The sequence below is a fragment of the Calonectris borealis genome, chromosome Z, assembly GCF_964195595.1.
Source record: "Calonectris borealis chromosome Z, bCalBor7.hap1.2, whole genome shotgun sequence".
Taxonomy (NCBI): Eukaryota; Metazoa; Chordata; class Aves; order Procellariiformes; family Procellariidae; genus Calonectris; species Calonectris borealis.
Window position 1 is genome coordinate 45,597,301 of NC_134352.1, and position 21,726 is coordinate 45,619,026.

General features: G+C 46.4%; 1 protein-coding gene across 1 annotated transcript; it reads right to left on the reverse strand.

The window, feature by feature from the left end:
- Window positions 1-17,573: 17,573 nt before the first annotated feature.
- On the reverse strand, window positions 17,574-18,614 carry FOXB2 (forkhead box B2). Its single transcript, XM_075137335.1, has one exon. The coding sequence runs from the start codon at window positions 18,612-18,614 to the stop codon at window positions 17,574-17,576; it is 1,041 nt and encodes a 346-aa protein (XP_074993436.1).
- Window positions 18,615-21,726: the final 3,112 nt, after the last annotated feature.

Here is a 21,726-nt window from a genome sequence, read left to right on the forward strand (position 1 = left end):
TAGAGACTGAAGCCCCAAACCCTTTCCCCACTAGGCAAAAGATTCCCAAACTGTCATATTGTTAACATCTCCTAGCAGCCAGGGAATGTGACAGAAACAGAAGACCTTGTTGAGACCAAGAAAAAAGTGACAGATTCACCCATTAAGTGGAAAAGGAGGCAGTCCTGTGGAGGCACTAGCAGTTCCCAGTTATGCTGCTCTGCTTAGAGGAAAAATCAGCAGCTGGGCAGCTTTCTGCCATCCCCTCTGCCATTCCCTGGGCTGCCATCCCATATGTGAGAGAGACCAGCCTCTGGGCCACTCTGAAGTGGTCCCTACCCACTAGCAGTACAGGTATTGTAGTGACAGTATCTGCAGAATTTTTGGTTTTGCGGTTTGATCAAATTCTCTCATGAAATCAGACATGCTATAAATTACTATTAAATAAACTGTATCTCTATGTACTATATTTATGCTATTTTCATATCGGGATGTTGGATAGTCTAATGAACTAGTATAATGCTGATGCTCATGTTTTCCTATACCTATTAAGAAGGGGTAGCTCTACTCCTTATTCTGAGTGGCTAATCTACTTTAATATGCTTGATCCCTAGGCAATTGTGACTATGTGACAGAAATGCAGAACATTTCAGCAATTCTGCACGTAGAACTGGCAGATCTACAATTTTTCACCAAAACAGGAGACTGATCCAACTCTCCATCCTCTATTGGATGCGGGGGGGAACGTTGCCACCAAGGACGAGGAAAAGGCTGAGGTACTCAACGCCTTCTTTGCCTCAGTCTTTAGTAGTCAGAGTGGTTATCCTCAGGGTACTCAGCCCCCTGAGCTGGAAGACAAGGACGACGAGCAGGATAAACCCCCCATAATTCAAGAGGATGAAGTTAATGACCTGCTGTGCCACCTGGACGTTCACAAGTCTATGGGGCCGGATGGGATCCACCCGAGGGTACTGAGGGAGCTGGCAGAGCAGCTTGCCGAGCCGCTCTCCATCATTTACCAGCAGTCCTGGTTAACTGGGGAGGTCCCAGACGACTGGAGGCTCGCCAATGTGACTCCCATCTACAAGAAGGGCCGGAGGGAGGATCCGGGGAACTACAGGCCGGTCAGCCTGACCTCGGTGCCGGGGAAGATCATGGAGCGGTTGGTTTTGAGGGTGCTCACGAGCCATGTCCGGGACAACCAGGGGATCAGGCCCAGCCAGCACGGGTTCATGGAAGGCAGGTCCTGCCTGACCAACCTGATCTCCTTCTGTGACCAGGTGACCTGCCTCGTGGATGAGGGAAAGGCTGTGGATGTGGTCTACTTGGACTTCAGTAAAGCCTTTGACACTGTCTCCCACAGCATCTCCTAGAGAAGCTGGCGGCTCACGGCCTAGACAGGTGCACTCTTCGCTGGGTAAAAAACTGGCTGGACGGCCGGGCCCAGAGAGTTGTGGTGAACGGAGTTAAATCCAGTTGGCGGCCGGTCACGAGCGGTGTTCCCCAGGGCTCAGTACTGGGGCCGGTCCTGTTCAATATCTTTATCCATGATCTGGACGAGGGGATCGAGTGCTCCCTCAGTGAGTTTGCAGACGACACCAAGCTGGGCAGGAGTGTTGATCTGCTGGAGGGTGGGAAGCCTCTGCAGAGGGACCTGGACAGGCTGGATCGATGGGCCGAGGCCAACTGTATGAGGTTCAACAAGGCCAAGTGCCGGGTCCTGCACTTGGGTCACAACAACCCCAGGCAACACTACAGGCTTGGGGAAGAGTGGCTGGAAAGCTGCCTGGAGGAAAAGGACCTGGGGGTGCTGGTTGACAGCCGGCTGAACATGAGCCGGCAGTGTGCCCAGGTGGCCAAGAAGGCCAACGGCATCCTGGCCTGTATCAGAACTAGTGTGGCCAGCAGGAGCAGGGAGGTGATCGTGCCCCTGTACTCGGCACTGGTGAGGCCGCACCTCGAATCCTGTGTTCAGTTTTGGGCCCCTCACTACAAGAAGGACATGGAGGTGCTGGAGCGTGTCCAGAGGAGGGCAACGAAGCTGGTGAAGGGCCTGGAGCACAAGCCTTATGAGGAGCGGCTGAGGGAACTGGGGTTGTTTAGCCTGGAGAGGAGGAGGCTGAGGGGAGACCTCATCGCGCTCTACAACTACCTGAAAGGAGGTTGTAGCGAGGTGGGTGTGGGTCTCTTCTGCCAAGTAACTAGTGATGGGACAAGAGGAAATGGCCTCAAGTTGCACCAAGGGAGGTTTAGATTGAACATTAGGAGAAATTTCTTTACTGAAAGAGTGGTCAGGCCTTGGAACAGAGTGCCCAGGGAAGTGGTGGAGTCACCATCCCTGGAGATATTTAAAAGACGTGTAGATGAGGCCCTTAGGGACATGGTGTAGAGGGCATGGTGGTGTTGGGTTGACGGTTGGACACGATGATCTTAGAGGTCTTTTCCAACCTGTATGATTCTATGATTCTATGATTCTATGATTCTATGAACTCTTGGTGAAGTCAGTGGGACTTTTGCTTTTGATGTCAGTAGGAACAATAGCAGAGCTATGACATTTCCTTGCCTAGAGCTTTATTTATTCTGACTATTGTAGGGAATTTTTTTAAACTTCTGTTCCAAAAGATATGGAATCAGTGGTATAGACTGGCACAGATGGGCCAGTGCTCCAATCTAAGCTTTTTTGCGTCTAAAAGACACAGCAGTAAAAAGACTGCAGGTAGTGACAGCACAGAATCTGGGTTCTATTTAAGCAGCCATTCCTTAATTTTAGACAGTTTTTTTTTTTTTTTAAGCTTCCTTCATTGTTCAATATTTGTTTTATGATCATCAGGAAGGTAGTTGTGGGAGCCAGTAATGTTTCTCATGGGGATGCAGTCAGAACCATAACGAACTAATAAACATAAATTAGGGTATAACTCATGTTAACCTCACACTAGAAAGCAGAAAAAACACAGAGAATGTGTCTCTTGAAATAAACTTTAATAGCCATAAGAAGGACTGTAAAAGGGGAAATAATGTGTAATTGAAAGAGCCTATGGATAACGTTTATTTGTGCTGGTAATATAAAATATATGTCAAGCACTAGAGGGAAAGAATTAGATGAAAAAATGAGATTTTCTGCTTCAAACTCATTAATTGTCAGTGTGGAGCCTTAGTCTGCATAATATTTAGAAAAATGATAAAAACAGAGTTTTGGTACTGGAATGAGGAGAAGTGATAGTAGGAGCAGGATTATAAAAATCCCAATAATGGGTATTTTTTTGAAGTCTTTTCTCTCAAGCTAATGAGATTATAAATATGATACATATCAGATTGCATTTTAAAGAAAAACAAGTTTTAGATTTATAAAGAAGGACTTTGAACTTTGTCAGTTCATACTTTCAAAAGGCAAAGAAAAAGATTTGTGGATTGTGGGGAAGGCAGAGTTCAGGAATTTTGAATGGCTTGAACTAGCAGTACATTGCCTTGGACCAAGTACTGGTAAGGCAACAGACAAAATGGAAGGTTTATCCTGTATACTGTGTTTTGATGAAAGTGGAAGAGCAAATTGCTCTGGTTTTGGTTCATGGCAATGATCACTAAGCATAAAGATCCCTGAATTGGTAAGGTATGTCTGTTTTACTTTTGAATACTCCCATTTTCTTTTAGTGAATCCATCCCATTATGACACAAAAAGACTTGTCTACTTAACTTTCACCTTGACAAGCTGTTTTATGTCATGTTTTATATTTCTGCAGCACACCGTCATTCTCCACGCATGCACGCGCGCGCACACACACACACAGAGTTTTGCTTTGTTTATGAGGAGCACAAAAGTCTACTGTTTCGATGGACTTCAGCACAAAATTCTTACATCACAAATTCGCTAGAAAATAATGTGAATAATTTGTGAATAATTTGGAGTTAGTTGTTTTGTGAAAGACTAAATTACTGGCTTTGCAAGGTAAGCTATGCAGAAATGATGTCTCACAATCCCTCCGTTAAGTGTTTCAACAACTTCTTTTTTTCATTGCTACATTAAAGGAAGGACTGTTGCTCCACCACTAGCTTGGTGGAATTTTTCAGCAGAAGTGTTTCCACATAGGGTCAACACCCGTTTTTATAGCTGTCTTCTTGCTGCAGTTGCAGGAGGAGGATTTTGCAAATGTTGTATATCTTTACCTGTTTAATTCTCATCGAATAGTCTCTATGCTGCAAAGCAGTCTTCCGTATCACCTTCTGAAGGTTTGTGACTTTAACTACTGTTCTGAGTTGAAGACAAATGCAAAATATCATGTTCATGTTTGATATTTGTCTCATGCAGCCTACCTGATTAGTTGCTGTTAAAGCGAGTGTATTACACACACTCATCCTTCAAGGCAAGTGAAAAGGATAGCCTGTAACTTCAGTAGTGCCATTGGGAATATATTTGACCTCGCACCTCCAATCCTGACATTGTTTAACCATATCCCACTACTAGTGAATTTCAATTATTTGTTCAGAGGAGCCATTCATAATTGCCTGGTGTAAGCCTGCCTTTAGGATGCAAAGCAGAAAACAATGAAAATGCTACACTGGCGAATTAGAACAGCAGCTCTTAAATGTATAAATTAACTGGGCCTCTTTTCACAGTTTTCTCTTTCTATTCTGAGAGGCCTCAGTCTGGTGACATCAAAGACAGGATTATGTGAGAAGATAAAAACTTGATCTAATGTCCATGTTTGAAGTCATGAAAGTCCTCTTCTCTCCAAGCCAAAATAACCCTCCCTATAACACAATGAGCTAGGGCCCAGGTGCAGCGGGGGAGGTTTCAGCAAGGCACTGGGGGTATCTCAGAGAAGCCAAAGAGTTGTACATTAAGCTATAATCTTCCCAAATGTGCTAAAAGGTTGTATGTAGGCTTTGGAAGCTTTGCCCTGTCGATTGATTTGTTAAGTCTTTCTTTTAATTGAAGAATGCTGTTGCGCATGTAACTGGATCAGCCTTTAACGAGAGTTTCACCTACTTATAGGGAAATCTACATCATGATATATGAGGAAGAAACAGGGAATGCTAAAACACAACATCATCTAAGAGTACACTGTGATCTTGTTAGCTTCCGTGCATGTTACATTCCATTTCTGATGTATCTGATACACTGCCTACGGATTACAAAAGGATTTAGAATGTAAGGCAAAACGATGGGCTTTTCATACTTTGAAACTTGTACCTCTCAGTGAGGGAGTGTTCTTACATTTAATATTCTCTCATGTGGTGAAATGATCTGCTCTGAGTCTCTAAAAATTCTCTGAGACCAATGCAAATTTTCACCTTGTAAAGATGTACAGCTTCAGTGCTTCATAAAGACGACTATTGTTTTAATCTCCAAAACACATACCCTTAAAAGTTCTTGTTCTTAAAACAGTGAGACAACTATCATAGGCTTGGACAGTCTCTCAACAGGCCAAAGCAAGTGCTTCTGTCCAGCTTAAAATGCATGCCAGTTGCTGTAGGATTTTAGAAACATCAGATACTAGTGAGAATGTTTGCCATTTTTACAATCTATGATGCTGCTATATGGTCTTCTTTTTGCCCTGCATTTTCAGCCTATGACACATATTCACTAACAGAAGACATACAGAGATAGCAGTCTTTCAGATCATAACTATGGACAATGAGATGCAACAACCCATGTGAAAAATAGGCTATTCTTATACCATATGTCTGATATTCCCCACAGCCTCAATTCCAGTATTGGACAAGTCGCAATAATTTTATCATATTCAATTCAACTCCCGTGGTGGGAGAAGATTTCTCAGTGGTGTATTTACAATGACTTTAAAATAATGTATCTATTATAAGTATTACTACTGTTTATTTATCTTATGTACATGCTTCCAGACAAATAGCTATGTTTTAATAGAAATATTGGAACAAGTATCTTTCAATCAATTGGAATTATGAAAGCAAATTGAATACTATTATTCAACAATCTCATTTTATACTGCTTTTATATGTATGATCCATGTAGCTATATTTTTTAGCCATATAGCCATATAGCCATATTTTGATGGCTATAAAGTAGTTTAGTTTCTTGCTGTTATAGCTGTATCCAGGTACACATAATTTCTAACTGCCAATTCCCAAACTCCCTGCCTAGCTATATCTATTACTTGTAAGGTCATTTCTCCTTTCTCCTACTGAGTTTAAGTCATTAAATGCATCCTGCCCTTTTCATTTGTAAAAGGTTTAAAATTGGATACTCTGTTGAATGGAAAGCTTTATTAGTGCAAGATTCAGTAGCATCTTTGTTAAATTAGTCCCTGACAGACAGGGACTAATTTGAATGTTTCTTCATGATGCAGGACACACAAATCCTTGCTAATTCTATAGGCAGGTAGTGTATTAATTAGATTTCACCAGGATACATAAACAATTAGAATATGCATTTTCCAATGATCTTACTGCTATGACATAACGCTTATATCAAGTCAGTCTTATAGGTGGATATTTTCTTCCGATCTAGCTTTCAGGCAGCACAGTGATGCTAAAGTGATTGGATAAGTACAAAGAAAAGTTTTCATTGCTTGATGATGGTGGGAAGGCCCTCATAGAATATTTTCAAGATGTTAAAGGGGGAACAACTTTAATCCTGCAAGAGGCCCTTGAGGCTTCTTTTAGCATTTGCAGCTCTGGGTGGTCCAGCTGAATCCTTTGTGGTCATTAGGGTCCCCCTAAGCGTTTTGATGACAATACAATTCGTGGAAATTCTTGGGACGAGGGCCTGCGAGAATATTTAACAAGCTCTCAGCATCCTTTACTGCTTCTATGCAGCTTTCATCCCCTCATCTTCCTGTATTTTGTCTCTGCTAGATAGAGGAGGAGGAAAGGTTTGGTAAGCAAAATAATTGAGAATAAATAGAGAGTTGCACAGCCAAGAAGAACTGGGTAGTGTCCATGCTAGAGCTGAAAGCAGTTGCCTAATTGGTTAGGTGCAAAGCAACAAAAAGCTGACATATAGCCATCTATCCATACTCGGGGCTGGACCTGCCAGCATCATGACCTCAAGGCACAGTGACGCAGTTCTTCCAGGGAGCCAAAACTCCATGGCCCTTGGAAAAGGGATAATGCTAATTAGAAACCACAAAGCTCAAAGGATGAGGAAACCTTATTAGCTAGCATAGCTCAGCTAAGTAAGAAAATGAAAATATTTGACTCAGAAAAGGCTCAAAAGAAACAGGAAATTTGTCTGAATTCAGCCTGTCTCTGAGGCAGCGCTGCGACCCAAAGCTTATTTTCATGAGAGTGCAAGTGGATTTTACTGCTTTCTTCCAAGCAGGACAGGTACCAGCAACTACCCCAGAGTTTTATCAGTGCAATGTTTTATTTCATAAGGCTTCAGTTGTTTCCATCTATGCATGTCTGGGAATTGAATTAAAAGGGAACTATCAAAATGAAAGGCTCTTCCCATGAAAGAGAAGGGAAGAGGACCTTGCAAGTGAGGCTTGAACCAATGTTTGTGAGACTTAGATACAGCCTCTGACTCTGCTATCATCTACCTAAGCAAAGTTAGGTTTTCCTTTTTTTCTCTGCCTGTAAAATAAGACAGTAGTGCCTTTTTTTCTTCTACATCTATCTCTCTTCAACATCTAGCATGAAAAAAACTTGATCTTGACTGGACCCCCTGATTTGCTGAGTGAGTAGGCTGAAAAAATGTACTTCAATTCTCATCTGACTTGCAAGTTCCCCAGACATGAAAATGTTATGGCTTTGATTTTTGTTTACCTATTCCTTTGTTATGGCCCTGCCTTTCACTAAGGAGATCTTGCAGTGTTTTCATCATTTGGCCTGGTGGGCTAGAAAGTAGTGTTCCTATAAGCGTAGCAACAGTATTGAAAAGTTTGGGAACCCATAGAGAAGTCTCTGAATGTCCTGGCTATAGTGGATCAAAGTAATTGAATCCTTTCCTTTCATTATATCCACCAGAAAGATTTGAATAGAAACCGTGTGGATCTACCCTTCCTCTTAGCTTTCTGTGGCTATTGGGGGAATTATCACCTGGATGTCAGTATCCTGATTAAATATTTAATGAGAAATTCTAAAATCAAAGGAATATCAAAAGTAAAAACATCTTCATCATCAGCAACGAAAATTAATTTTGTGAGTCATCTTCAATGTGCCCTCGTTAATTTTGATTGAGTAAAAGCCATTGAACATCCCTTTCATATTTAAGTCAAAATTTATATCTGCACAGCTTGTGAATCTTTCTCCATTAATAAGCTGATTCATGCACAATTCTAATGCCTTTCATATGTCATCTGTAAGTATTATGTAGAACTTTTAAAATGACCTTCCAAAATTTTTACAATGAAGTATTACATTTCACCAAGCATTGGCAATCTTGGGAACTTTCTCCATAAATTTCCTACATTCTTGCATTAGATTCTCAGTGTAATTTTTTGTGTTTTAAATCTGGGGTTTTTCTTTCAACAGCATTGACAGCATTGTTGGGAAAAAAGTATAAGTGAAGGAAAAGTGAAATAATTTAGAGCAAAATCTGTTTGCCAACCCTAAAATATTTTTCGTAATGCTTATCAATAAGAAAATGTATCACTTAGGCAACTAGGATGTTCCCATCTGTAGGATGAAAATTATTTATTTCAGGTTGCATTGGTACAGGTTTCTTGACTTCAGTATTTCCTTCTTAAGTGATGAAAAAGTGCCAGAGATTTTGTTTTCCTTGACTGAATCATGTGACAGTAATGATGCTATAATGAATTAAAGAAAAGGCAGGCGACAATCCCAAGGCAGGGATTGTTGACACCAGCATGAAAAAATGCAGTATAAAAGCTTTCCTGTTATTCAAAGGAGTCAAATTACCCCCCAGGAGAAGAGAGTGAAACCTCGGTAGAGGTCTTGCAGCTACTCTCTACACCAAAATTTTTGTGCTAGAAAGATATGCCCTTAGCAGCCAGTAGTGACCAATCCCTTCACGCCATGAATTAAAAAAAAATCCCCACTCCCCACTTCTGAGACTTCCAGAAAACTGCTGGTAGTCACAACTTGCCTCTCTGATGGCAGAAAATCACTGCCACTAGTGTGGTCCCACTCTTCTTCATGGCCGTCTAAATAGGGAGCAATTCCAGGTGGCAAATCAGAGGATGTGGTTGAGTCCAGCAGTTTTGTGATTCCTGGCTGGGAGGAATGTGTGTTTGTGATGCTTCTGAGGCACGATTAGGAAAATTAAATCTGTGGGCAGCACGCTTAACTTCCCTGTAAAAATTCTTCTCACTGAAGAAATTGTTGAGTGTCAGTAGCATATGACAAAATGGCATAACAGCAGAACATCTGCTAAGGTAGTATTTCTTCACAATGAATAGAGAATTGATTACTCTTGCATATTTGCATAGTCCAGGAGAACTTAGGAAGTATTCACTGTGAAACTGGGACAACATGGATTGTAGGATAGACACTTCAGTTTGGTACCATGGAGCTGGAGACACAATCAGAAATTAATAAAACTCAGTGTAGTAAATAAAAAAGTACTATGCAAGGAAGGAAGAAATGGGGGTGACAATAAGAGTACCATATGTATGCTAAAGGTAATAGGAATCTATGAGAACTTTCAATTTCTTTCTTGGCCTCCATTCATATTCCTGAATATTAAATGAGTTTTCTACTCATTTATTGGAAAAGGGAATCCTCTGAATTGCTTGTATCTGGCAAGCCTCCTCAGATACCTTTGTTGCAAGACCTAAAATGCATAAATTTACATGTCACATTACTTAATTTCACATTATTTCAGTGTATAGTCAGCCCTTGGGTGAGGTTCTAGTCCTCCTCTACTTACACTGATGGTTTGCCAGGCACCATGATAACAAACTCTGTTCTGAAGCTCTACTCAATATTCAGTCTATTGCACTACTTTTATTTTCACTAAAAATCAGTTACCAGAGGAAAGCATCAAGCTATTCTGTCATAGCTTGCATTTGATGCATGCAAGTTGCATTTACCCCATTTTATGTTTATATTTGTTATTCTTTTCTTCATAATTCCTTGTCCTTCAAAATAAAGTCAGCCTAATAGGCTGATGTTTCTCCATAGATTTTCTCTTCATTTCTGTCTGGAGGTTTGCAGATGAAATATGCTGATGACACAGAGATGCATTTTCAAGGCACAGAATATATTGAAATGTAAAATCTGGAGCAATATGCATTTTGACCCCCAACTTAAGCCCATGTTTTCAACCTACTTGTTTGTTTGTTTGTTTGTTTGATTGATTGATTGTTTTCAGCACTGGTGAGTAAATTGGGGCATTTTCAGTTTTTAAAAAAGCTTGTAAACAGATCCAATGTAAAGATATCGGAGGCTCAGTAAAGACCTCAATTCACTTGTTATCTGTTTCACCGGTGTAACTTTGTTTTGAAGATGTGTCATATTAAACCTTTTATGGTTTTGTCTTTCTTTCTGTTGCAAATACTTGAAGAAGAAGCAATAAATTGATTCTCTTTCTAGGTCTCATCCCAACAATCCTATTTAGGTTTAAAAATTGTATATTTTAATGATCAGCCATGTTACATTGCATTTTCTTCCAAGCCCAGATGTAGCAGAAAAGGTTTTCATAAGCAGTCAGTAACAATCAGTTAAACAAGATGTAAGCACCTATCAGTTACAGCCATAAATTTTATTAAGCATATGAAGTATCACAATAGTTTGCATATTTACTGATCTGTTATGGTTCAAATTCATACCAACCACAGTTAAAAGACCACATGGGGATTAAGAAAACTCTAATTTCAAGCCTTAGGAGGGGATAGATCCAAATCACACATCCTACACAAAGCAATATGTTAATAAACCACAAATGGCTACTACAATCACGTTACTAAGTTCTCTTACACTTTTCCCAGCAAATGATCATTTTCCAGTAGCAGTTCTATGGTGCAAGCAGTACATGAAAACACATTTTTATCCTTTCTTTCTGCGCTTCTATCCAGAATTAATCATTGATTGAGCTTCAGATTATTCAGATCATCATGAAAGGAAGACCTGATCCACACTGGGAGTTTGTTGTGTAATATACAGAGTTAAAAGCCTTTTTTTGTTAGTGTGAAGACTGATTATAAATAAAAATTAGCAGCCCTTACCACTAAAAGAACACTTTGCCTAATAATTTATTCACTGGGTAACACTGTGCTCAGCCAATACCCTACCTTTGGACAGTAAGGGGCAGTGATTAGTTGATAAAGAATATCAAGTTGTTTTTACTTTTTCAGATGACTGCTTTAAGATGACTCTCTGGCTTAAAAAGGGGGGCATCCTTTGTCCCTATGGTTGTGCAAAGGGCTGTTAATGTCTATTGTCCAGTGATTATTTTAATGAGTCATATATAAGAAAAGCAGTCCATGCAGTGTGGGCTTACACCTTTCTCCCAGGTCTTTTGTCTTAAAAACAGATTTCTGTACCTCATTGAAAATGAGTACCTCTCCCAGTGTAGATTAAGCATCCATGTGAACTTTAGAGAAATATTACAAAAGTCTGTGGTATATTATGGATGTCAAATGCATTAAATCTTATCTTCTAAAGCTCTGTGAAGCTCAGCATTAGAGTCATTTTCTTCATGTGTCATAACTTGATTATTTTCTCCTCCAAAAAGGAAACAGTTTCTTTTCACTGGTACTGTAACCAGAGAAGGATAGATGAAAGTATAGATAAAAGTAATACACTGACACCTCTGTCAATGCCTCGAGCAGCGTGGATGCCTCAGACATGCATGGCGTAGACATGCCCAGTATTATAGAACCAGGACACAGCCATTTGGAGTTGCTTCTCCATCTTAGAGGGGATTCAAATCCATACCTATACCCAGTCTACTCTATCAGATATGCTGGCATAATATAAAAAGGGCTCTCAATCTCTCATGTTTTCTAATTGTTAAAATTGATTTCACCAGAAAATAAGCAAATTAATCCAGCCAGTGGGGCGCTCCCCTTAGAAAGAGGAACTTGTACATTCCTGGAACATTTAAAGTATTTTTCATATATAACATAAGCAGTTAGCCTTTGGAGTTTGGGTTCTTTGTAACTGCATCTCTGCATGCATCCATGATGTCTACTGTCATATATCATACACTGAAATAACTTTAAAGAATTGCTTTGATTTAGGACACTTGGCTAGAAATGGGAATCACCGACCTTGGTCCCCTCTCTGATTAAGAACAATTGTCATAGGTCAACCCAAATGTTCATCTAGCCCAGTGTCCTGTCTCCAACAGTAAGCAAACAACGGATGCTCTAGAGAGAGTAGGACAGGAAAAGCATTTAATGATACTTTCAGAAATATATTACTAGCATAGCAAATCTGAGCAAGAGGTAGCAACTTTTTATGGAATAACCCTCAGTGGATTTATCTTACATGAATTTTCTAGTTGTTCTTCAAACCCATGTAAAATTTCAACACCGTTAACATCCTGCAACAATGAATCGCAGTGTTTAATTATGTGCTGTGTGAAGTATCCCCTCTTTCTGTTTGCTTTGAACCCTTTTGATGACTCCCAGTTCTGGTATTAAGAGAAAGAATGAGCGAGCGTGCCTTAGTCTCCTTCTCCAGGTCTCTCGTGATTTTATAAACTTGTGTCATATATCTCTGTATATCCTTGCTTTCCATGCTGAAGAGTCTTAGTCTATTGAATTGTGACTTGTACAGAAGATGTGCCTTCAATTCTCCCATCTGATTCTCTCTGTATCTTGCCAGTTTTAATATATTTGTTTTCAGGCGTGAGGAATTCACAGAACTTCCTGATGCATTCCGGTTTACTTAGGATTTAAACAGGGACATGATATTTTATGTCATGTTCTTTGTTCCTTTCCTAGTAATTTTGCTTTTTTCACAGTTAATGACTATTGAGCCAACATTTTCATAGGGCTATCTATCATAACTTCATAAGAATCCTAAGTTCAGGACCTATTGCTCTGTATATATCAGGATTATATTCCCCATGCATATCAGTTTGCATATATCAACAATGAATCTCACCTTCCATTTTATTATCTTGTAACTCCGTGTGGATGTCTTTCGGCAACTCCCAATTTGTCAGCTATTCTTTTTTATTAGTCTGAATGACTTGGTATTAGTAAACATTTGTCACTTCCCTGTCTATAACTCATCCTTTGTGTACCATGATTATGAATTTCTGGGACACCCAACACCAGTCCATGTGGCACTCTGCTGTGAAAATTTGCCATTTATTCCCATCCTTCCTTCCCTCTCTTCATCCATTATGTGTTTTCTCCAATGGCTGTTGGACCCTGCCTTTGTAGAAAAGCACCCAGGCCCTTTTGACACTTCATAAAGCTTACATTTGTTGTTGCTATGTAATGGCATAACTTCATCCACAAATGTGACTCTCCAAGTGCCATTTTGCAGTTGACTGTTTTAGGTACACAGATGTGAATTTGAATCCTTTTGAGCTGCAGTGATCTTGAACTTAGATTTTCTTCAGAGGTTCCAAGAAGAGTGCTCTAACCATCAGGCTTTCCTGCATGGGCAGTGCCAGTGACCACACTGTATGAGCAAAGAGGGAGGACCACTGATTCTTTAAACCAATGAGTAACATACTTAAATATCTCCAGGATAGTGGCCTGTAGGCAGTAAGTTTTGGTATTTAGCATATAGATGTCTAAAATTACACCTGGTTTATTTAACTAAAGCTGTTTAATCTAACCATATGTTCAGCAAAACTCCAGAAACAGACATGGAACTTTACTTTTTGAAACTGAGACTATTACAGATTTCAAGCACTTACAGGGATGACTGTATCTTAAAATAGGCTTTAGGGATAATGATTTAAAATAAAGTCTTACAATAAAAGGGAAAATTTGATCTCACAAGCAGCAGCAGCAAAATTCCAAGCAGATTTGCCGGATCAGTTTCTGGCTGGAAAGACTTCAGGACAGAATCAATGGAGCCCAGAATTTCAATTATAATAGTGGTAGTTACATTGTAGCAGGTGTCACTGAGATCAGAATATACCCATTGAAACACTGCTATCATATTTCAAACCATAAAACACATTAATTCTAGAAGTCTTACTGCATTTGCTTTTCTTTCTTGACTTGCATGCCCTATGGACTCATAATACACAGAGCGGTGCCTTGGTTAGGAATAGTTTCCTATAGGTAGATATAATAATCACCACATTAGCTAGCCACAATAAATCAGAATCATACTAGGGTGGAATCAATGCCTTTTCTTAGGCCTCCATTCTTCTAACACTAACTTTCACTTTGCTATGTTTGGCAGTCTAATGATACGAAGATTAAGCTTGCTTGTCCTGCTTGCCTCTGTTTCTTCTGTTTACAACCATCCTGCCTGCACCCACTCAGTAAAGGCTCAGCTGCCTTTTCTGTGCAGAACAGGTATGTGCTTTAATCTGAAGGCAAGCAGTTTCTGTATGAGGTGTACTGGCATAGTAGACAGACAAAATCTTGTAATTAGCCCAAGACTGTTTTCCTGTTTGATTTGTCAAATGAAAATCTTTCTTACCCTTCACCAGTTTACACCTGCTTTTCTGCTTGGAGGAAAGGGTACTATTTAATTTCTCCACATCTTCTACCATCATCTGTTTTTAAGCAGCATTGGGATTAGTTTTGTTTATATATTGGGGTTTTTGGATGCTGATACAAAATCTGTGTAACATTGCAAAGGCTATGTTTAGAGACGGAGTCCTTAAAAACAGGGAAAAAATGTATAAACTAGTTAGGAAATATTTCTCAGTTAATTTTCCCTCTGACAGTGTGAAATTGTCAGGTTCTGACTCTCTAACAATTTTCTTTGTACGAGCTACGAAACAGAGCTCCGTCTTTTGGTCATAGGAAGTGTAGGCAACCGCCCTGGGAGTTACACTAAACCCTCCGGGCGAGTGGCCCGAGCTCCCCGCTCCCCTACGCGGCCGCGGACGAGAAGAGCCTGTTGCGAACAGGGCGGATTTGCCCCGCAAGCGGCTGCCTGAGCCATCGCCCCCGGGGCGTCTCCTCCCAGGCGCCGGGTGAGGGTCGGAGCCCCAGCCCCACCTCGGCTGCAGCCAGACACCTGCCCCCGTCGCGACACCCCCCTGCGCCAGGCGCCCTGCCCCGGCAGCCGGCCTATGTCGCGACACCTGCCGCGGCTGTCCGGCCGCCGCCTCGCCCCAGCCGCCGCCCGCTCCCTGCCCGGGCCCGCCGGGGGCGGATGGCGGCGGGCCCTGCGCCTGCACCCCGCAGCCAGCGCCGCGGTGCGATGCTTCCCGAGCCGGCCTCCTCGCACCGAGGAGAGTTTTCCCGCCGTGAAGCTTAGAAGATTTTCCAGACTCTTAAAAGTCTCCAGAATCCTCTGAATAATTCCCAGGAGGGTTACCTCTTCTCCTGCTCCGCATTTCCCGTTCCTCTTGCCCCTTAGGCCGACGTGAGGGGGAAACTCAGCTTCCCTAAGATGCTTTGGAGACCTACACGGCAGCCCCATCGAGAGCGGTGGAATGTATTTCAATACATCGAGCTATACAGAACTAGTGCTATTCGCGATTTATTTGGGTGACCGCTTTCTTGGTTTTAGCAGCAGAAACACGACTTGGCTCCCTGCCTACAATGGAAGACAGCGGAGTAAAGAAAATGTGAAGCACTTTTTCTTTTTTTTTTTTTTTTTTTTTTTTTATAATTTCTTTTGGGTATCTGATTACTGGTCGGTTTATCTGGCTACAAAACTTTCGAGGCAATTCCCCTTCCAGTCCGATTTCCAAGCCGTGATACCGATCCGTGCCTCATTAGCATAACATTATCAGTAGTATTTTTTCAGCGCTAGGAATGTTATAATTTTGGAAACTAAGGTGTAACCCCCCCTCTAAAGCAGAGGGAACAGCTGGAAGTTCAACAGGAATTTCAAATCGCCTAACAGACCCCACGAGTGTGCGTGGGGAAGACTTTGGACAGCGGGCACTCGATGCCAGACAGATTTGCTTTTCCTAGCAATAGTCTCCCTGGCTGAAGGTCCACCAGGAAGGATCAGTCTGATACAGGCTTCCCCAGGGGCTGGGACTACGACCTGGCGTCTCGGGGCACGGCAGGTCCGCCGGCATGAGGCGGGTAAATCCCAGGCAGCGGCTGGGATCCAGCACCCACGGAAACCAGTGGAAAAACTCCAATTGCCTTCAGCGGGATAGGGATCCCAGCCGGTGCCCTCTCCTCAGACGCGACCGCCGGCGCTTCGTCCTTGAGCTGCGGGGAGCGGCGAGTCAAAGTGTCCCTGCAGCAGGCGATTTACCTGTAAAAGGCTTCTTTCCCTTTCCTCCCCTTGCTTTGCCGCCAAGAAAACTTTTGGGTACTTCTGTCAGTTTTGGGGGGGCAGAGTGCGAACCTACGCTACGGGCACGCGTTTCTTAACCGGTGTGAAAGACGAGTATTTTAAACAGCAGCACCAGCAGAAGCAAATGAATAGATGGGCTTTAATGAGCATTGGTGTACAGCAGGGCAGACAGGGTACGGCAGCAATCACTCACAAACCAGCCGGGACTCATCAGCCAGTGCGTCGCTCTCTGACTCCTGATCCCTGTGCTTTACACAGACCTCTCCTCTGCTGGAAGGTTATTTTCAGTTAAGTGCTTCTCCCGAATAAAATTTTAACTGTTTTTCTGTTGGCTTCCCCTCCCTCCCCCCCCCCCCTTCTAGCAGGTTTTAGTGTTCACACTCACGTGGAAGAAACGGCAAGCAACACATACAAAATAGCGGTATATGTGAGCGGTGAAAGGTGATGTGAAAAGCACAATCTACGAATCGCCGGACTGGTTTTATTTTAATGAGAAACTAGGGAATTCGGACACTCACTCGCAACTTGAGGAGCTAGGTCACATTTCAGTCCCTCCTAAGGTATTGCCCTCCGATGGGAAATATTGGGATGGACTGTAAAAGTGTGAGAGGGAAGGACAAGTGATCGTTAGTTAAAGGAGCCCTTAGCCGTCAGTGCCATTGTCATTTAAATTCCCACTAATTACTTGAGCTATTTAAAGCTTACTCTTTAAAAAGTGAGGGTTACACGTCCTGAGGCCCCGCAGCTCGCAGGGTCCGAGGTAACCGCTTTGCCCACCTCTTTCGGAGCAAGATCTGCAGGACGGTGGGGCAGAGGTTTCCCGTCCCTCGGGGGAAGGGGAAGAAGCAGATTTCAGTGAGGGTTTTACCCTTCTGCTCCCCCCAGCCGCCGGCAGAATGCAGCTCCTCTCCCACCGGGCCCCGGGTTTCGCAGGACCTCCGGGCCGGCCGCCCCGGAGGGGGGCTCGGCGGGGAGCCCGGGCTGCGCGGCCGCCCCGTGCCGCAGGCTGTCGGGGTGGCGGGGAGACCTTCCCTCTCGGCCCCTTCCTCCGAGCCAGCCCCTTTGGCCCCGGCTGTGACTTCCCACATCACCTCTCCGCCACTAACTATAATTAACGACGATAAAAGCTCTTACCTGCGACCTGGCTCTCAAATAATCTGATTGTACACAATATAAACACAGACACCAGCAGGGGTATAGTTATGAGATCGATCGGGTTTCCGTGCCGCACGCATGCCCTGGACCCCCGCATCCTCTCCCCTGGGAGCCTGGGGGCCTCTCTCCCCCCGACCCCCTGCCCTTTAGGAGTGCACCAGGACGGAGTGGAGGGAGCCCTTGCCCTCGGGGGTGTTGCTCGCGGTCTGTTCCAGCAGCGAAGTAGCGGCCGGGGAAGCGGCGGGGCAGATCTGAGAGGCGGCGACCGTCAGAGCGGGGATGGCCGAGGCAGCGGGCATCGCCGGCGCCGGCTTGATGGGCACCGGGACGGCGGGCATGGTCTGTACCGGCGGGTGGCAGAGCGCCTTCACGGGCACCCCGAAGGGTCCGTAGTCGGGGGACACGGGCACGCCGGCTACGGAGTCCATCACCCCCACGTGCGGCCACATGGAGCTCACCACGCTGCTGAGCTGGCTGGGCACCGAGTAGCCCAGGTGGTGCATCACCGAGGCCAGCGGCAGCCCGCCGGCCTGCAGCACGCCCTTGTAATCTCTGCCGATGATGTTCTCGATGGCGAAGGGATGCTTGAAGCCCGAGGGCTGGCTGCTGCCGTAGGGCGAGAACTGCGGCAGCCTCCCTACGGCGGCGGCGGCCGCGGCGGCGGCCACGGCCGCCTCGGAGCCCGCCAGCCCCGGCAGCTTGCCCGGGGGAGGCGGCGGCGGCGGCGGCGGCGGCGGGTGCGGGTGGAAGTAGTGCACCATGTGCGGGGCGGGCGCCGGGGGCTTGCCGGGGCCGCCGCCGCCCGCCCCGCCGCCCGGGCCGCCGCCGCCGGGCAGGTGATGCTCAGGGCGCAGGACCTTGAAACGCTTGCGGCGGCGGAGGAAGCTGCCGTTTTCAAACATGTCCCCGCAGTCCGGGTGCAGTGCCCAGAAGCTGCCCTTGCCCGGCTGGTCGGGGCGGCGCGGGATCTTGATGAAGCAGTCGTTGAAGGAGAGGTTGTGGCGGAGGGAGTTCTGCCAGCGCTGCGTGTGCTCCCGGTAGTAGGGGAACCGCTCCATGATGAACTTGTAGATGTCGCTCAGGGGCAGCATCTTCTCGGCCGAGTGTTGGATGGCCATGGCCGTCAGGGAGATGTAGGAGTAGGGCGGCTTCTGGTCGCTGTACGAGCTCTTCCCCGGCCTGGGCATCGCCGCCCCGCCGCAGCCCTCCCGCGGCCGCACGGCCCTGCAGCGCCGCGCCGGGCGCCGCTCTGCCCCGCGCACGGCGGGCTCGGGATGCCGGGGACGGCGCTGCCCTGCCCCGCCGCCGCATCTACATCCTGGGCGCCGCCTGCCTGGCCCACGCGCGACCGCCCCGCGTCCCGCCGGCGGGCTCCGCGCACGACTCCCTCAGGCAGCCTCGCCCCGCGGGCTGCGCTTGCCTCGCCGCCCCGCCGCTTGCCGGAGAGGCAGCTGCCGCCCCGGCGGCGGGGCCGCGGGGGGCACGGGGCGCAGGCAGGTCCTGGGCCCCGCTGGTGTCCCCGCTCTCCTCCCGGAGACCGCCGGCTCTCCCGGGCTTCCCCGCTGCCGCCTGGCACACTCTGCTGCAGTTGACGCTCCGTCCGCACCCAGGGCTCGGGAGCATGAAATCACCCGGGACCTCTGCAGAGACGGGGAGGAAGGAAATAAAAACGCCCCTCTCACCGCTCGGTCCGGTGTCCCCTTAAAAGTTTGCGGCGGGCGGCGGAGGCGAGCGCCGGGAGCCGGCGGGGGGAGGAGGCGAGCGGGGCGGCGGCCGCCGCGGCTGTGGCGGGGCTGCGCGCTCCGGCGCGGTTTTGTAATGATGCCCGAGCCGGGAGACCCCCGCAGCTCCTGCGCTCTCGCTATCACATGACAGCGGCTCGGGGACTTGGCGTCTGGTGGAAAAGGAGCGAGAAGCGGCTCCCCGGCTCACCTCTCACTCACACCTCCTCCGCAGGGCGAGGTGGAGCCAGGGGGGCTGAGGAAACGCCATGTGAGAGCGAGATCCGCTGTCAAAGCACAGGGCAGGGAACAGCAGCCCCGGGCAGGAAAGCTCCGTCTTCCCCTCTCTCCCCCGTCCCCCCAGCCCTTTCGCAGCCCCCGTATCCACTTTCCTCCCCCTTGGCCCCTCGCTCCCGCACAGCCCGGCTCCAAGCAAAGGAGCCTCCGAGGGCACCGCACCACCGGGAGGTGGAAAACGGGCCAGGTCTTTCCTCGCCCCAGGGGCGAGTCGTGCCAAGCATCCCAGGGAAACGGGCGTCAAGCTAGCCCCGGGAACCAGCAAGCGGGAAATCGGGGCCCTTTGGAATAATTTCTTAACATCCCCTTCATTAAGTTTAAAAAGCTACGTGAAGTCTAGCACAAAAACAAGAGAGATGCAAAAAATCGTACGATCTTGTCTCCAAATCGTTATGGTCAACGCCTGTCACCGGCCGCGATGCGGCTCGTAGAAAACAGTGAAAGAACCAGCCAAAGCATCCTCTGTACGCTTCGAGACGAGCTACTTAGCGCCAGTGTTGATTTAGACGGGCTCATTACTAGAAATCAATGAACAGTGCAACATTCATATCTATCCTCCAAACGTTCTGTGCTATAGCGGGCAGGCTGTAGATTTGAGGGAGAAACAGGGAAGCCTGCTCTGTTTGCTGCCGCTAGAGTTGGAAGAAACCCTACCCAACGCAAGCAGCTACCGGAGCTCAATTAGCGAGAGGCTATAGGAGGTGTCAGCATTAAAATGATTTCTCCGACTTTTATTGGCTAAATAAACAAATAGGGTGAAAGAACCTTACTATGTTAAAAAAAAAATAAAAAAAAAGAAGAGCCCTTTTCAGCCCACCCTTCCACGGTGGTGCCGCGGGTCAGCCGCCGTGGGTACCTGTCCCCGCCCGGGTGCCGGCAGGTGCAGCAGCACTGAGGCTGGGCTGCAGCAGGACCCGACCTCGGGAGGGTCGATTTGAGCATCAAAGCTAGTTGTCTCTCTACGAGTCAGGCGATGCAGGTAGAAGTGGCGAACAGGAGGGGGGGGAGGGGAAAAAGGAAAAACCTTTTAAATGTCTACCTATAATCTCTGCTGAGAGGGTGAAGGAAAAGATTAATTTAAATCCCTTCCTTAAGTAACGTGTATTTAACAGCATCATACCTGACCAAGGGCAGTCAAGTGAAGAGCGTGACCAAAGGTAAAGAAGATACAGAATAAGTGGCCAAAATTTTGGAAAGCCAAGTTTCGCGAGGAAGCACGGGCTTTAAAAAAGTTTCAGGTTATTGTCGAAAGCATTCACCTTGCCTCTGAGAAACTAGGAGACACTTACGGTGGCAGCAACATTTACATCGTGCATCTTGGGGAGCTTTTCCTCGTATTGCCAGCACGGCGAGAGCCGACAGTCGGGCATCTTTCCTGATGCGTCTGTGCATTTTCCCCAAAAACATTTTATTCGTGTTTTACTGATTAATCCCGTTTTAATCGATTAAAAGCCCTGCTCCTATCCTCAAATTCTAAGTCCTGGATCTGAAAGTCATTGTCTGCCTCACCTCGCCAGTTAGTAACTCGGCATTTTCCCCCCGCACGGCACGGGTGCAGGTTTAACCTGGCCCTTTCGCAGACCAACCCTCTTCATCTCCGTTGCAGTCGGATTTTATTTTTCGCGGGAGAACCGATCCAGCCCAAGAGTCCGGTGAGAGCCGAAATGCGCTTTGTGCGTTTGTTCTTCTCCGCTCCCTTCCCCAAAGCGGCCGCTCTCGGGGGCAGCGGTAACCCGCCGTTCCCCGGGAGGACGTTGGGGAGGCTAGCAGCGGAGCCCGGGCGAGCGCCGGCCGGCAGCGGCGAAGCCGTGGCTGGGACCATCCGCTGCGGGAAACCCGGGGCTGCAGTGCCACCAGCCCTGTCCCCTGCGCTCCCGTCGGCCTCCGAGGTGGGTCTTCTGCTAGGCAAGGGGGTGTCCGAGCAAGCCCGCGTTTGACGGGCGTCCTTCCCAAGCTACCGGGAAAGTGCTTGCTCGCACGGGCTGGCTGCTAGTCTGTTAGTACGCGCGCTACCTGGCAGCATCACCGCAGGGCTGTGGTCCATCCAGGTGTTTGTGAAAGCGAGCCCTGTTTCTTGAAACCTCTGAGGCAATTACTCAAAGAAAAACACGGCAGGTGATCGCCCTGACATCAACCAGGCCAGTTCAGGTTTCAGGGGGTAACGGTTTACAAATGATGCGCTGCTGGCAGCCACCCTGGGTTACTCCAGTTATGGCTGTGTCCCTCTCCACGTGGCAACATAGTTTGTTAGGCTTTATCAACCAGAAAAGTCACTATAAAG